This window comes from Aphanomyces invadans (genome assembly GCF_000520115.1).
Source record: "Aphanomyces invadans strain NJM9701 unplaced genomic scaffold supercont1.3, whole genome shotgun sequence".
Classification (NCBI taxonomy): Eukaryota; Oomycota; class Saprolegniomycetes; order Saprolegniales; family Verrucalvaceae; genus Aphanomyces; species Aphanomyces invadans.
Genome location: NW_008580148.1, coordinates 890,056 through 903,080, shown reverse-complemented (window position 1 = coordinate 903,080; position 13,025 = coordinate 890,056). Strand labels below are relative to the sequence as shown.

Genomic DNA, 13,025 nt, shown 5'->3' with positions numbered 1-13,025 from the left:
GTGCTTGCCTCGCCTTCAAACTCGTCGTCATATTCAATGTCCGACATGACCAACTAACTTCACCGCGGCGGTTCAAGATCCCCTGAGTATCCGGATATCACTGGACAACCGGAGATCTGCCGAACACCTCGGGTACGCCCCAGGCAGCGCATTGTCGTGGAAACAGCCCTCTCACAAGATTCACAGCAGTGTCGAACACGATGCGCATGTCGGCATGAGGGCGGCACCGCGTTGACGTGCGTGGAAACGCAGAACAGTATATCAACGTGTACTCGCACTTGCTCGTGGCCAATTCGGAGAGACCACTTCGGAGAGACCATTCGACGATTCGTCGTTTTGGCGTTTTCGACGAGATTCGAGTGATTTTCGTCGAATTTTGGCAGAGAAGCCATCAAAACTTTCCAACCAAATAAATACATTTATACAACCATTCAGTGAATTTTTTTTAAATATTCGATTGCTGTTGAGACTGTCGAATTCCACGAGTCGGATTGGCTAGCGAGAATCATTGTGACACGAATACAGCTGGGTCGGCGGCATGAGGGACCCGGACCGCGGCACGGACGACTTGCCGCCGGTCGATAGCCCGACCGATCATGCAAAAGTTGTTTCCAAGTTAATGAAACACTCCAACACGTTGACTCACGTTACGCCAGACGACGACTCGGCGCTTCATCCTGGCCACTTCAAGAGGAAAACCAACAAGTTGCCGACACCGGTTTGGTTGGATGATTCGTTTGAAGCGTCCAAGGGCACGTCCGCGTTGACCCTTCCCGCTCAACTGGCAAAGGAAGTGCATGCTTTTGTCGCTTACACGAACGCTCAAGTGGAAGCGGCGCAAACGACGGTCCAAGACAACCTCACGCGGTTGAATGCATGCTTGGAGAAGCAATGGCCCGACACAAGTTGCCACGCGACGTGCTTTGGGTCATTTGCCTCGGGTCTATGGCTTCCAACGAGTGATGTGGATGTCGTCGTCCACGGTATTCCGTCTGCATCGCCGACGGGCCAGTACACGACGGCCCAAGATGTTCTCGCTGCAATGTTGTCCACCGAACCATGGGTGCGCCATGCGTCGGTGGTTGGGACAAAGGTCATGGTGGTCAAAGTGATACTAAAAAGTTGCGGGCGGCGCATGGACATTGCTGTCGCGACGTCGGATACGCAGCATGGCCTGGCCGCGACCGAGATCGTTCGCGCGGCGGTGACATCGATGCCGCTCTTGAGGCCCCTCGTCCTCGTCGTCAAGACCTTTCTTCGCGAGAAAGGGCTCAACAATGCATTCACGGGTGGTCTCAGCTCGTACGCACTCGTACTCCTGTGTTTGCACTACCTCTTTCACCGCCCCCACGGCCCCAGTTCATCCTGCTCTTGGTCTTCGGCCGACGACGACGACGACGACGACGAACTCAGCAAGGTCCTTCTCGGCTTTCTCGAGTACTATGGAACAGTTTACGACCATTTTCGCACTGGAATTACATGGTTTGTCAATCCTCTGGGCCATCTCGAGTCGGTCGAGTACGAGCGCAAGGTCCGGCCAGGCCACGCCCCCAAGTGCCATCTCGTCCTCGACGACCCCGTCCACCCCGACGACCGCGGCGTCTTCAATGTTGGTGCTGGCGCGTATGCGATGGCCCGCGTCGTGCTGGCGTTCGAAAATGCATTCTACGCGACGACCTTCCATCGCGCGTCCCGATTTACTCCGACGCCGTTGAGTCAGCTCATCCACTGGACTGGACCGCTCTCGTCATCTGCAGTGTAGCCACTCCGTGCCATATAAAACAGACATAGTTGGTCGCAAAAGAGCGGTGGATTTTTCGAGCATCGCGTCGGGATCCTCGGAAGGTTGCATGGATCGAATGTGTGGACGCAGTGGCTCGGCATCAAACATGCTGCGCGTGAAACACAGTTCATGCAGCCGCACCAATAGATTTTGTGAATGTTCATCCTGTAAATCATTTGGCAAGGCTTGCGTGATGAAGAGTCATGCCGGTCTTACAAAGTCGAAGCACGTATTGCTGTCACTTCTGAAGCGAGGGCGGTGGAGGGGGCAAGGCAGCAGCGACGTCGGTGAGGGGCGGGGGCGGCGGGAGCGCGCTAGGGAAGCTGTCGTACTTGTCCAGGATGACCAAGTCCAACGACTCGGCTTTCTCGGTCAAGTTGGCCGACACCGTTTTGTCGTCGATGTGGCCGAGAAACACGTTCGCTTCGATTTGATTGTGGCGGGCTTTGAGCTGGCCGAGTTCCAACGGCTCGTCCGGCACGAGGTAGGCGACGAGATGCTTGAGAACCGAGGACAGCTGCTCGGCAATGATAAACGTCACCCACTTGGTGGTGGAACTCGTCGCCGCCGACGTGACGCTATCCTTCGGGTCGTACGTGAAGAGGAGGATCGAGATGTTGGTCACAACGGCCAAGTGATTCATCATGTTGAGGAAAATCGACCTAAGAAGGCGCCGATTGAGGCTACGAGTCGGTTTGCCACGCAGTAGTCAGAGGACGTACCAAGACCCAATGTCGGTCGCGCGGTGAGGGAACGGGCGGCGGTGCGCCGTGCACAGCTACGCCGCATTGAAATCCTGACGTGGAAGAAGGACGTGAGTGTGTACCTTGAACGCGTCGACGTGGATTTCCAAAATGTTGTTGGCCAGCGCCATGGCCGGGGTCAACGGGAATGCCACGACAAAGAGCGTGACGAACCCGTACTGAATCACCATTTCGTTGTAGTCCTGGAACGCTTCGGACTCTTCATACGGCGCCAGCATGGCCTGCAACTCTTCCTGGGAGCAATGTTCTTGTGCAAGTTTGAGCTTTCGCTTTGTCTCGCCGGCGGACGCGGACTTGGTTGTGTTGCTGGGGTCCCTGTCAGCGTTCCGGTACAAGTTGACCATTCGCGTAGCGACCGGGACAATGACTTCGACGAAGTTGCCGACGAACACTTGCATCCCAAACAGGATGAAGAGCTGGAGGCGCAGTTCGCCGAGACAGTCGTCGTTCACGCACGCGTCGCCCACGTAGTGCTTGACGTACGCAATGTAAAAGAACGACGCGAACGAGTTGCAAAACTGAAACAAAAACACTTTGGTGATCAAGTGGTTTTCAAACTCGACGTCCGTGCGGTGGTTTTCCCAAGCATTCAGGTGGTTGGCGACCCATCGATACACCTACACAGCGCGTGCGTGAGCGACGCGTATCGGCCATCCATCCCCGTACCAAGTTGAGCACCGTAATTTGAATCGAGTTGAGCGCCGACACCCCCACGGCAGCCCACGATTTCATCGTACGTGATTCAAGCTTCGTGCTGAGGTGTTTGAGGTAAAAGAGCCCCGTCAGCGCGATCAAGACGATCAACACCATGATAAACACGACCAAAAACGATGCACGAATGCGCCATCTCGCCCTAGTCGCGAACGAGTGACGATCCGTCGATGGAATGGTGCCAACTGAGGCATTCGTACCTCACGGTGGACTCGGCCCACATCTGCGGCGTGTTGTCGATGGGGTTGAGGCGCCGGACCCCGACAAACTGCGTCCGCGGCGTCGATGCGACATTGAAGTCATCTGTTCCCCACGCGACGTTGTAGATGGCGCTTTTCCGCTTCCACAGCTCCGTGAACAGCGTCGACCACACAACAATCGCGACGGCAAACGCAATCTTGAGGATGCGCGAATGGGTCGTCGTGCACACGTCCAAGACGTAAATCGCCACACCCAGCGCGGCCGGAAGCAGCAGCATCTTGGTGTACAGCTCGAGCCAAACAAAGTACAGGGCAACCTTTTCGCCAAAGTAGTCGCGAATGGCGCCAATGGGCTGCGTGGTCATGCCTTTGTGGAGGGCCCACAACGCCTTGAGGGCGTCCAGCGCCTCGTTGTCGTGCAATGCAAACGCATCTTGCAAGTAACTCGTCGCTTTGAGTGCGTCCAGATTGATGTGCCGATTGATGATGGACGTCGTGAGGCGGATGCGATCGACAGGCCGAAACATGGTCCACATCGACGACTTCTACGGTCGCATCACAGCCACCGCACGGCCCGCGGCGAAACGTACCGTCAGGTACCGGCGGTAGTAGGGTTGGAGCTTCGGGTCGCTCTTGTACGGCGTGTACAGGGAAAAATACGTCCACGGGTCGTTTGAAATGTAGATGAGCCCCGACAGGAATCGCTGCCACAGGCTCGGGGTCACGGCCGGTGCTACGGACGGCAACACATGCGAAGGACGATTCGCACGACGGCGTTGTACCTGGTGGCTGCGCTCTGCCGTCAGCGAGTTCATTGTGACCCCACTTCGTCATCGCCGTGTGCAATTTGATGTGGTGAACGGCCCCGTGGGAAATCAAGAGCGGGTCCATTTCCGGCTCAGGGGAGACGTGGCGGATGCTGCGACGGGATGGCGACGCGAGGGGACCACACGACTGGCCTTGCGAGTCACTATAGACAGCGGCCTGTCATGAATCGTGGACGATGCCATGGCTTACGTCAAGTGCTGTTTCGAGTCGGTCATCGCGGCGGCGCCAACTTCCCGCTCAATGGTTTGCAACTTGGCCGAGTGAACTGCGTCAAACGGTTTGTTGGACGTTTGCAAGCGGTACTGGGTACGCTCGGCTTCGATAGCCAAATCGCCTTCATCAGCCCTCACGGTCATAATGATCTACACGACACACCGCATGCCTCAGCAACGTCATCCATGGCGAGTTGCCTACCCCGTCGCCGAGCTTGTTTTTGAACATCCGCACGGTGAGACCACATGTGAGTTGCAAACGCTTCGCTATGGACCGCACGACCAGCTCACAGAACTTGGTTTCCGTCGTGCCGTCCGCGCTGCCAACGTAGGCGACGTACTCGGCTTTCAGACATGCCATCTTGCGCTCGAGTTCACTTTGAACTGCTTCGTCGTCGGTCCCGAGGTTGATCGCGACTGCGTTAGCGGGGGCTGCGGGATCGATTGGTCCCACGGAGGCGTCTTCAAATGGCCGCCCCGCGTCGTCCAAGTAGCACTTGTCTGTGCGATACACCGCTTTGAGCTCGTTCATGACGGGTTTCTTGCCACGACCGAGCCCCAGCATGCGCTTGACGAACTTGGCTTGGGTGAATCGCTCGGGGTGCTTGACTTCGCCGCCCGTTCGCAGGGCAAACACCATAACGAGGTCAACAGCTGCCGACGCCTGTTGCACGTGGCAATGGCTGTCATGCACAGTTGGAGAGTCCGACATCATATCGATGAACGGCTCAGCGAGCGACGCACGTGGCGGCGCCCCCAACTGTCGAGGGTGCTGCATTGCAAACCGAAGTGGCGAACACCTCGTGCTGCGTTTCAACCGAGGCTATTTTTGGCGGAGCATGTCAACGCCGATAGAGCCCTCCATTCTATTCGTAGGTAACGGCTGGTGCTTAACGCTCAGGCAATGACTGTCCCTGCGCATCCCATCTCATCATGGTATGCACGAGATAGCTTCTGTCCTGCGTTGGTCGTGGCCGCTGTAGGCAGGACCTGCCCTCAATGGAGGCCCAACTTGTTTTATAGAACGACAGATTTTCGTAAAAATACAAAACATTTAGTGATTTTGTTTCAAATCTCATCAATTTTTGAGATTATCCGGATGTGTAGAAACATTCGACCGAACTTGTGGAATCGGTGCGACGATGGAGACGACGACGACGCCGTGGACGCACCTGCTGAGTCGGCTGGACGATCCCCACCGATGGAAACCGCATTCTGACATGAATGCAGTCGTCATGGGATGCCGTTTTTCAGTGGTGAAGAAACCCCCTCGGTTTGGCTTTGTGTGTTGGTGGAGGAGGGCTCCACATGCAACCCTGTTTGTCGACTTGGACGCTGGTACCATCTGCGTGTCCGCTGACTCGACAGGTGAAAGCGACACGATGGACGTTATGGATGTGCACGTCGAGCCAAAAGGGGTGCGGCAGATCGTGCTCTTCCACCATGCTGTGTTTCCGAACACGACCGTGACAACGTTTGACATGGAAACCCCAGCGTACGCGATCGAGTTTATTGCCATGGTGAACCTCATTCACCACATGAAACACATCCAAGCGCAAAAGCCAAAACTCTTGGAAGCGCATCACGACAGCGTGCTCATGGCCCAAATGCAGAACACCATCGAGTACGCCACGGCGATGTGGACGATGGCGCTGTGGAAGGACCTGTTTCCGTACAGTCGTCTCAAGGAAAACCTAGTCGACGCGCTTGCTTCGCTTCGCACCGACATCCAGCAAGCACTCCATCTCCTGGACGCAACGTATCATCAGTTCTACGCCTACGCAAGCGTCACCGAAGTTGAGGGGGATGCCTCGAGTCAGCGGCATTTTCGAGCGTCGTATGTAGGTCTGCTGGTTGCCAAGGTCAGGGCGCTGTATGCCCATCTCGCCCAGTACTGCGCGCCTCCCGTATCGAGCAAGTCACAATCCGCGCCATGAAAGGACTTCCAATATTTCCAAATCCTATTTATCTTGAAACATATTTTCTCGAAACTGCAATATTTTATTCTCACCTAGTGTCTCTTGTCCTTGAACGACATTGATTGGGCAGCAAGGTGGAATGGAATTCACTTGATTGGCCATTTAATTGTTATTTTCCAGAGGTATTCTTCAAATCCTTGTGTATATTGCGCGCGCAGTGCCGTTGCCGTCATGCTGTCCAAGCAGGAAAAGGGGAAGGTGGAGAAGAAGGGGCGGTTCACCATCATCGACCTCCCGCCAGATGAACCAAGTCCACTGACGTCCTTCCGTACTGGTGTGCGTGGCGATCTCATGATGGTGTCGTAATCGAATGGCGGATTGAACAACGGTTTGTAGTTGGTGCCTTTGAGTCCTCAGCGAGGTAGATCCTCTGGCGGCAACTTACGATTCGGTGAAGACGACGACGATGACTCGGTTGCACGTGAACTTGCAAGAAAGACGTATGTTGCCTATATCGTCGGGGGTCTATTATATTGCTCGTGCAAATAGGCGCGTGAAGCAGAAAGGTCGGTTTACCATCATCGACTTGGATCCAAACACCCCATCTCCGGAACGAGGTCTGCGCAAGGTATCGATCTACGGCCTTTCTTCATTCATTCATTGCTCTGACTGTGTGTTCATCCAGGGATTCCGAGATGATGCCCTCATCGACGACGACGGCGACGATGATCTACCTCCGCCACCACCTGCCTTAGAACCCCAACGGACAGGTCTTCGTCCAGTCTCTGTCGGCGACGAAGAAGACAAACCTATCCGCCCTTCATCTCCCACACCTCCTCCAGCGCCTTCTATGGATACACCAACAGTGGCCACATCCATCCCAACAGTGAACCAACCCGCCGCAGGCACCACGTTCAATCCAACAATAGCATCCGACCCCGACAACATTCACAACCCAGCATGCTGCGTGTTTCGGACGCCACTCATGCACTCGCAGGCTGCGTCTTCACCGCCGCCATGCAGATTACACTTCGACCCGACGACATTCTCGACATTACCGCCAGCATCTTTCGTCGCCGTGCCAGTGCAGCAATATCGTGACCACCAAGACATGTTGGCGGCACTACTGGAGCAAAACAAGGACATGCATGTGCTCATCCAAACCCTGCAAGCGCAGCAAGGGAAAATCCTCCAATTCGTCAAGGACATGGCGATCGAAGTTCCTGCGTCGTCGTCGGTCTCAACTCCCTCCCTATAGATGCAAAACGACGGATGTACCAAATAGAAGACGCGATGTTTATCGAATTGATGCGACGTACCTCACGTGGCAGGGTGGGCTGCAAGGACTCCCCCACGACCAACTGGATACGAGATGACGTGGACGTTGGCTTGTCGACAATCTGGTCGTCTTGGAGGCGAACGCGTTGGGAGCCACTGGACACGATCAAAATCTATGCAAAAAGGAGCATCGAAAGTTCCTGCCCACGCATTCTCGTTGGCACTCCAACACACGAACTTACTTGGTTGGCTGTGGGGATCCCTTCCGCCAACTCGATCGCCAACTTCAGATCAATCGCCGATTTGATGTGGGGCTTCCACGGGATGTGAAACCTTCGACGACTCGTCATGCAATACACTCGAAAGGAGCATGCCACTGTTGCAGATTGGGGGCGTTCTGATATGTTTTTCTTCGGCGCCGAAAGTCGTTGCGAACTCGTTTGAATCGCCAAGAAATCTTCGAGCTGCTGCTCCAAAACACGCAACCGCTGTCGCTGCCGGTCGACCACGCTCTGATTCACTCGAACGCGATCGTGTGGGGACAGTTTGTTTCTCGGGCCTTCCGCCGCGTCTGTTTTGGTTGTCAGCAGTGCGACGGACGGACAAAGCACTTGATGTTTGCCCTCGGGTGGTGCAGTGAGTGGTCTCGATTGATTTGGATTGCCATCTGCCCTAGGAAGCGACTTTGTTTGCGTGACCACTTTGGCTATGGCGGGCTCGAGAGTCATCGTCACTGCCGTTGTCGCCGTGGCCGGAGGGGAGGTTTTAGCCGACATCGTTGGTGCCGGGGGCGGCTGGTGCTGCTTGGATTTTGGCGCCTTGTCCAACAAGCACATGAGCAGTCCTTCCGCAAAGCTGGTGCTCGCCTTGGGGCTCTGGATGCCTTCCAGTGCTTTGAGGAATCGCTCGACGTCGACCTGCGCGTCCGTCGTCGTAGTGGCGCCCGTCAATTGGAACTCGTGCAGGATGTGATGCCATTCGAGACTCGTCCATGGGGTCCCCAACGCCATAAGAATTCGTCGAAACACCACGGCTGACACCGTCGCCCCGTTCTGCTGCTGCTGTCGAGTCGCCACGTCTCGAAATGCCCAGTCCACGTATTCGGTGGCAACTTTTCCTCTGCCTTTCCGAACTCGCAAGCTGTACGTTTTGCGGTCGTTGGTGCTCGCACGTTGGTTCGTTGTAAAGTCTGCTTTAGACCGATGCGTTGTTGTGCGTTGGACATAGTCGACGAGCTTTCGAATCGCCTAGAGACGACGACGGGTCAAGGACGGGGGATGGTGGGAATGCCGTACCGTTGTCAGTGCCACATGCGCATGACAAGTGTACGCTTGGGTGTCCACGACGTGTTGCACGTCATTTTCCAGCGGATTGTCTGCACGTCCCAGGGCTAAGAAACGCATTCACGCAACGACCGTACCGTCTAGCTTCAGGGTTTGCAGCACCAATGGCCCCGTGGCCCCGTGAGTTCGGTGGCTCAACGACGTCGCCCACGTCAGCGGGATCGTGGTGATGCGATTGTGGCTCACGTCGAGAAGGCGAAGCGTCCTGTTTAGCACCGTGGGAAGCTACGTAGAAAAAGTCAATGCCGCCATGTTGGCGTCGCCAGTGTGACCTTTGCAATATGGTTCGTGTGGGCGAGCACTGTCTCGAGAGATGGCGCGGTCGCCATTTCTTGTGGAAGCGCCACCAACACGTTCCCCTGCACCGAGAGGTGGACCAAGTTGGCCATGCGAAAGATCGACGACGGCAAGTGCACGAGGCGATTCCGGCGCAAGTTCACCTCCACGCAAGCGACGAGAGTAGAGAAATCCACGTCCTGGATATCGTGGAGGTCGTTGTGGCTCAGATCGCACACTCGCAAAACCTTCAGCGATGTAAACGCAGCGGCAGCGGGCACATGTCGCAGTCTGTTGTGTGCCAGGGTGAATGTCGTGACGGATTCGAGTCGCTGGAGCGACGTCGCCTTGGTCGAATCCGTGGCTGAGGGCGACCTCGTGAGAGAGCTGGCAAATATTCTTCCATCCCAAGTGGACGTACTCTGGAAGATGTTGTCGAGATGGTTGTGATGCCACGTGGCGACAGTCAGCTTGACGAGCTGCGCCACGGTCGACGGTAGCGATGTGAGGCAGTTGCGGTGGCACAAGAGCACCGACAGGTTTGTACAACACGTTCCGAGAGCTTCTGGAAGCGCCGCTAGTCGGTTGTCATGAAGAGTGAGGCTGGTCAGCTTAGGCCAGTGCCGAAACAAGATGTCGGGGACAGAGACGAGGTTGTTCGCGGCCAAGTTGACCTCGTTCACGTCCTTCCAATGCTCCATCACCTTTGTAACACATCTCTCAACTGTCCATGCGCCATACGATATAAAGTCAAGCATACCGCTGGTACGACGGACAATTTATTTCCCGACAAGTTGACATGCTACAAGTGTTCGAGTTAGAGGGGCCCATCCACAAAGGACGAAGAAGCGAACTGTCAGATGGACGAGGTGAGCCGCCGATGCTGGCAACGTTGTGAGTTGATTGCTACGGAGTAGAGCATGAGATGTCATATCCATGAGGGGAAGTGCCGCCACGCACTGAGACGCCAACAGTTTATGCAAGTGGACCATCCGTCCCAGCGAAGTGGGGAGTGCTGTCAAACCCACGTTGGAAACATCGAGCTCCACAGCGCCGGCACACACAAATGCTTCGGGGACGGTGCTTGCGAGCGGCATGATCGTGACGACGGTGACGTGAGCCAAGGTTTGGACGACTTTTTCCACCACCGCTGTCGATGTTGTGTGGAGCTGATGTCCTGAAAGTGCCACCGTCGTCATTGTTTTGGCTCGTGTCATCAGGTCTTGATTGATCTTGTCCACTTTTGCAATGGTATTTGCTAACGTTTCGCACAGTTTGCCACGTCGACAGAGAGCATGAGACGCCGCCAGGACGTCGGCCCGTCGAGCCAGAAGGGATTTGTAGTGCGCCATGGCGTCGTCGTCGATGTCTGCATGGCGACGGGTCAAGAACCCCCACACGTTGTCTAGGGTAAGATGCAGAGTGACGGAAACGTAGAGAGACTTCAATGCACGTACCCAAGAACAGTACAAAGTCTGCGTCCGAGTCGAAGCGATCGCTCTGCACCCGATGAAACTGCATCCAGGCGAGTCGCGTCATTGTCGGCGCCGTGTCTGTGGCATGCCGCCATTGAGTTCGCCAAATTATGAAAATGGCAGAACGGAATGGCCTACGTGACTGAAGCCAGGCTATGACGGGACCCGTGTCGGGACGCGATTGTTTGAGAGCTTCCACGTCGCGGACCATGGAGACAAGTTTTAGGATGCGCAAGACACGGTCGGGATGGCTGGCGTTGGCACTTTTGTTGTCCAGTGCCGCATGGAGCGCGATCGCTTGAAAAACGTTGCTCAGTAAAGTCTCGCGCGAAGCAGCTACGGTTTGAACCAAGTGCAGAAAGACATGCATGTCCACAGAACTGTTTCCATCCGTATCGCAGTGCGTGAGCATCAGCATGACGTGGTGCTTCGAGAGCGACGCCACTTCTGTCTGTCGCCCTTTGTCCAAGGAGTGGCCTGGAAAGAGCTGTGCCAGCACGTCGGCTTGCGCGTGAAATCGATGACTTGATTGAAACATGGCGTCGAGTTGCGGCGAAAGCGATGAGTTCGACATGATCGATTGGCGGAAAGCGCGGAAACTTTGGTACAAGTCGCGAAGATACATGGTCGTCCTGTCCTTTAAAGCATCTCGGAGCAACTGCAGGTCAGGTTGAGAAAAGTCAAAGGGAAGAGCGACATCGTTAGAAGACTTGATCAATAGCGCTTTCGTGTCGTTGTCGACTTGTGTTTGCATGTGCCGTAGCGACTCGGCATGGGTTTCGCCAGTTAACCATGCCTGGATCGTCCGGCACGAGCGAGATGCTGCGCCTGGGGAGATTCCTGTCAGAGCTGGTGCAATTGTCGCAGCGCCATCTGCAGCGGTATGGTGTTTGCGGTAGAAGGTTGCTGTTGCTTTCTCGAGACGCTCTCGTGGTCCGACTGCAGTTTGCGGCCGTTGTGTCGGGGACTTGGTACCTGAGTGGTCCCTATACGAAGCATCAGGACTGCTCACCGCGCAGGAATGCAGCTTACGAGGATGCAAATTCGTTTGCAGCTCGGATTGCTTCCATCGCTGCAACCTCTATCGCCGTCGCCATCGTTGGCGGCAGGTCCGTCTTGGAGAGTAAAACTGCCGTTGAAGTTACTCTGCGATTTGCATGGCGGGTTGGTGGATTATTATCCAATCAGCGCTAGTGGTATGAAAAATGAACGTGGATTGGTAAATTTTTATCCAATCAGAGTTTGCTCGGTTTCTTTTCACTGTTGCGTGACAACTCGGCGACCATGTCGGGCGGCACGACGGGATCTTGATGGAGGTAGTGCCCGCCATCGGCCAGGATTGTGTCACCCGTGATGTAGGCCCCCGCGGAAGATACAACGAAGACGACGACTTGACCAATTTCGGCCTTGGTTCCCATGCGTCCGAGAGGTACCACTTGAGACACCATGTCCTCCATTCCACCGGACAGCTTGGCCATGCCGGGGGTACCGGCGGTGGGGCCAGGTGCGATTCCGACAACTCGAATTTGAAAACGCCCCCACTCGAGCGCCAATGACCGTGTCAAACTGTCCACGGCAGCCTTCGCCGCGGCTGCGTGCACTTGATACCAAGTTGCATGACGGTGAAGGTTCGCACTGATGTTTACGATCACCCCGTTGTTGTTCTTGAGAGCGTGAAATGCAGCAGTGCTCATGTTGAAAGTCCCCACCGCATCAATGTCCAAAACTGTGCGGAATGCGTTCGTAGACAGGTTTTCCGCTGTGCTGAGAAAGTTGCCCGCCGCGCCATTTACGAGAACATTCAACGTGCCGTACGACTTCACGGCAAGATCAACTGCGGCACGGGCATCTTCTGGTCGACGGACATCCCCAGCGACGAATTTGGCATCAATACCGTCAGACGCGAGCACCCGTACTGCCTCCTGCAGGACTGTTTGTCGCCGTCCCATGATGACGATCTTGGCGCCGTGAAGTCCAAGCTGACGGGCAATCTCTTGCCCAATGCCAGATCCCCCGCCAGTGACCAACGCGACGCGGCCGCTGCATGCTGTGGGAGCGAACGCAGACATGGGTGCGATGCTCGATGGGGACTTCGGTTGTCGTGAAAGCACACACAGCGGTTCCTCATATAGTGTAATGATACGCAAACACACAATTGCAATAATTAGTGTGAAATTCTATATTCAGTTTGGTACTGTATTCATTGTATTCCTATGTACAAATATTAATTAGTGTG

General features: G+C 55.4%; 6 protein-coding genes across 6 annotated transcripts; 4 read left to right on the top strand and 2 right to left on the bottom strand.

Annotated features, from left to right (window-relative positions):
• Positions 1 to 471: 471 nt before the first annotated feature.
• Positions 472 to 1,951, top strand: H310_01961 (hypothetical protein). Its single transcript, XM_008865318.1, has one exon. It carries the CDS (start codon positions 539 to 541, stop codon positions 1,760 to 1,762), a length of 1,224 nt encoding a protein of 407 aa, XP_008863540.1. The 5' UTR covers positions 472 to 538; the 3' UTR covers positions 1,763 to 1,951.
• On the bottom strand, positions 1,878 to 5,305 carry H310_01960 (hypothetical protein). The gene is made up of 9 exons (XM_008865317.1): positions 4,701 to 5,305; positions 4,476 to 4,648; positions 4,241 to 4,428; positions 4,049 to 4,191; positions 3,459 to 4,003; positions 3,214 to 3,400; positions 2,610 to 3,164; positions 2,506 to 2,561; positions 1,878 to 2,445 (listed from the first exon to the last, which is right to left on the bottom strand). Exons 1-9 carry the CDS (start codon positions 5,274 to 5,276, stop codon positions 2,022 to 2,024), a joined length of 2,847 nt encoding a protein of 948 aa, XP_008863539.1. The 5' UTR covers positions 5,277 to 5,305; the 3' UTR covers positions 1,878 to 2,021.
• Positions 5,306 to 5,615: 310 nt separating this feature from the next.
• H310_01959 (hypothetical protein) lies at positions 5,616 to 6,551 on the top strand. Its single transcript, XM_008865316.1, has one exon. It carries the CDS (start codon positions 5,641 to 5,643, stop codon positions 6,433 to 6,435), a length of 795 nt encoding a protein of 264 aa, XP_008863538.1. The 5' UTR covers positions 5,616 to 5,640; the 3' UTR covers positions 6,436 to 6,551.
• A 97-nt stretch (positions 6,552 to 6,648) lies between these two features.
• On the top strand, positions 6,649 to 7,750 carry H310_01958 (hypothetical protein; the record flags this gene model as incomplete). Its single annotated transcript, XM_008865315.1, has 4 exons — positions 6,649 to 6,753; positions 6,814 to 6,917; positions 6,967 to 7,045; positions 7,103 to 7,750. The coding sequence occupies 4 exons, from the start codon at positions 6,649 to 6,651 to the stop codon at positions 7,673 to 7,675; spliced, it is 861 nt and encodes a 286-aa protein (XP_008863537.1). The 3' UTR covers positions 7,676 to 7,750.
• H310_01957 (hypothetical protein) lies at positions 7,101 to 11,913 on the bottom strand. The gene is made up of 13 exons (XM_008865314.1): positions 11,822 to 11,913; positions 10,928 to 11,775; positions 10,772 to 10,867; positions 10,275 to 10,719; positions 10,169 to 10,220; positions 10,075 to 10,116; positions 9,736 to 10,018; positions 9,311 to 9,678; positions 9,116 to 9,263; positions 8,991 to 9,070; positions 7,938 to 8,942; positions 7,737 to 7,868; positions 7,101 to 7,669 (listed from the first exon to the last, which is right to left on the bottom strand). Exons 1-13 carry the CDS (start codon positions 11,884 to 11,886, stop codon positions 7,658 to 7,660), a joined length of 3,576 nt encoding a protein of 1,191 aa, XP_008863536.1. The 5' UTR covers positions 11,887 to 11,913; the 3' UTR covers positions 7,101 to 7,657.
• Positions 11,914 to 11,988: 75 nt separating this feature from the next.
• On the top strand, positions 11,989 to 12,943 carry H310_01956 (hypothetical protein). Its single transcript, XM_008865313.1, has 2 exons — positions 11,989 to 12,105; positions 12,149 to 12,943. Exon 2 carries the CDS (start codon positions 12,406 to 12,408, stop codon positions 12,892 to 12,894), a length of 489 nt encoding a protein of 162 aa, XP_008863535.1. The 5' UTR covers positions 11,989 to 12,105; positions 12,149 to 12,405; the 3' UTR covers positions 12,895 to 12,943.
• Positions 12,944 to 13,025: the final 82 nt, after the last annotated feature.

Excerpts from the sequence above, each read along its gene's own strand:
- H310_01956 (XM_008865313.1), top strand. The coding sequence starts at position 12,406 with ATGACGGTGAAGGTTCGCACTGATGTTTACGATCACCCCGTTGTTGTT.
- H310_01959 (XM_008865316.1), top strand. The coding sequence starts at position 5,641 with ATGGAGACGACGACGACGCCGTGGACGCACCTGCTGAGTCGGCTGGAC.
- H310_01960 (XM_008865317.1), bottom strand. The coding sequence starts at position 5,276 with ATGCAGCACCCTCGACAGTTGGGGGCGCCGCCACGTGCGTCGCTCGCT. Across the intron at positions 4,004-4,048 it reads ACTACCGCCGGTACCTGACG|AAGTCGTCGATGTGGACCAT; the intron begins GTACGTTTCGCC and ends ATGCGACCGTAG. Across the intron at positions 3,165-3,213 it reads AAATTACGGTGCTCAACTTG|GTGTATCGATGGGTCGCCAA; the intron begins GTACGGGGATGG and ends CGCGCTGTGTAG.
- H310_01957 (XM_008865314.1), bottom strand. The coding sequence starts at position 11,886 with ATGGCGACGGCGATAGAGGTTGCAGCGATGGAAGCAATCCGAGCTGCA. Across the intron at positions 11,776-11,821 it reads GCAAACGAATTTGCATCCTC|GGACCACTCAGGTACCAAGT; the intron begins GTAAGCTGCATT and ends TGCTTCGTATAG. Across the intron at positions 8,943-8,990 it reads CGCATGTGGCACTGACAACG|GCGATTCGAAAGCTCGTCGA; the intron begins GTACGGCATTCC and ends CGTCGTCTCTAG.
- H310_01961 (XM_008865318.1), top strand. The coding sequence starts at position 539 with ATGAGGGACCCGGACCGCGGCACGGACGACTTGCCGCCGGTCGATAGC.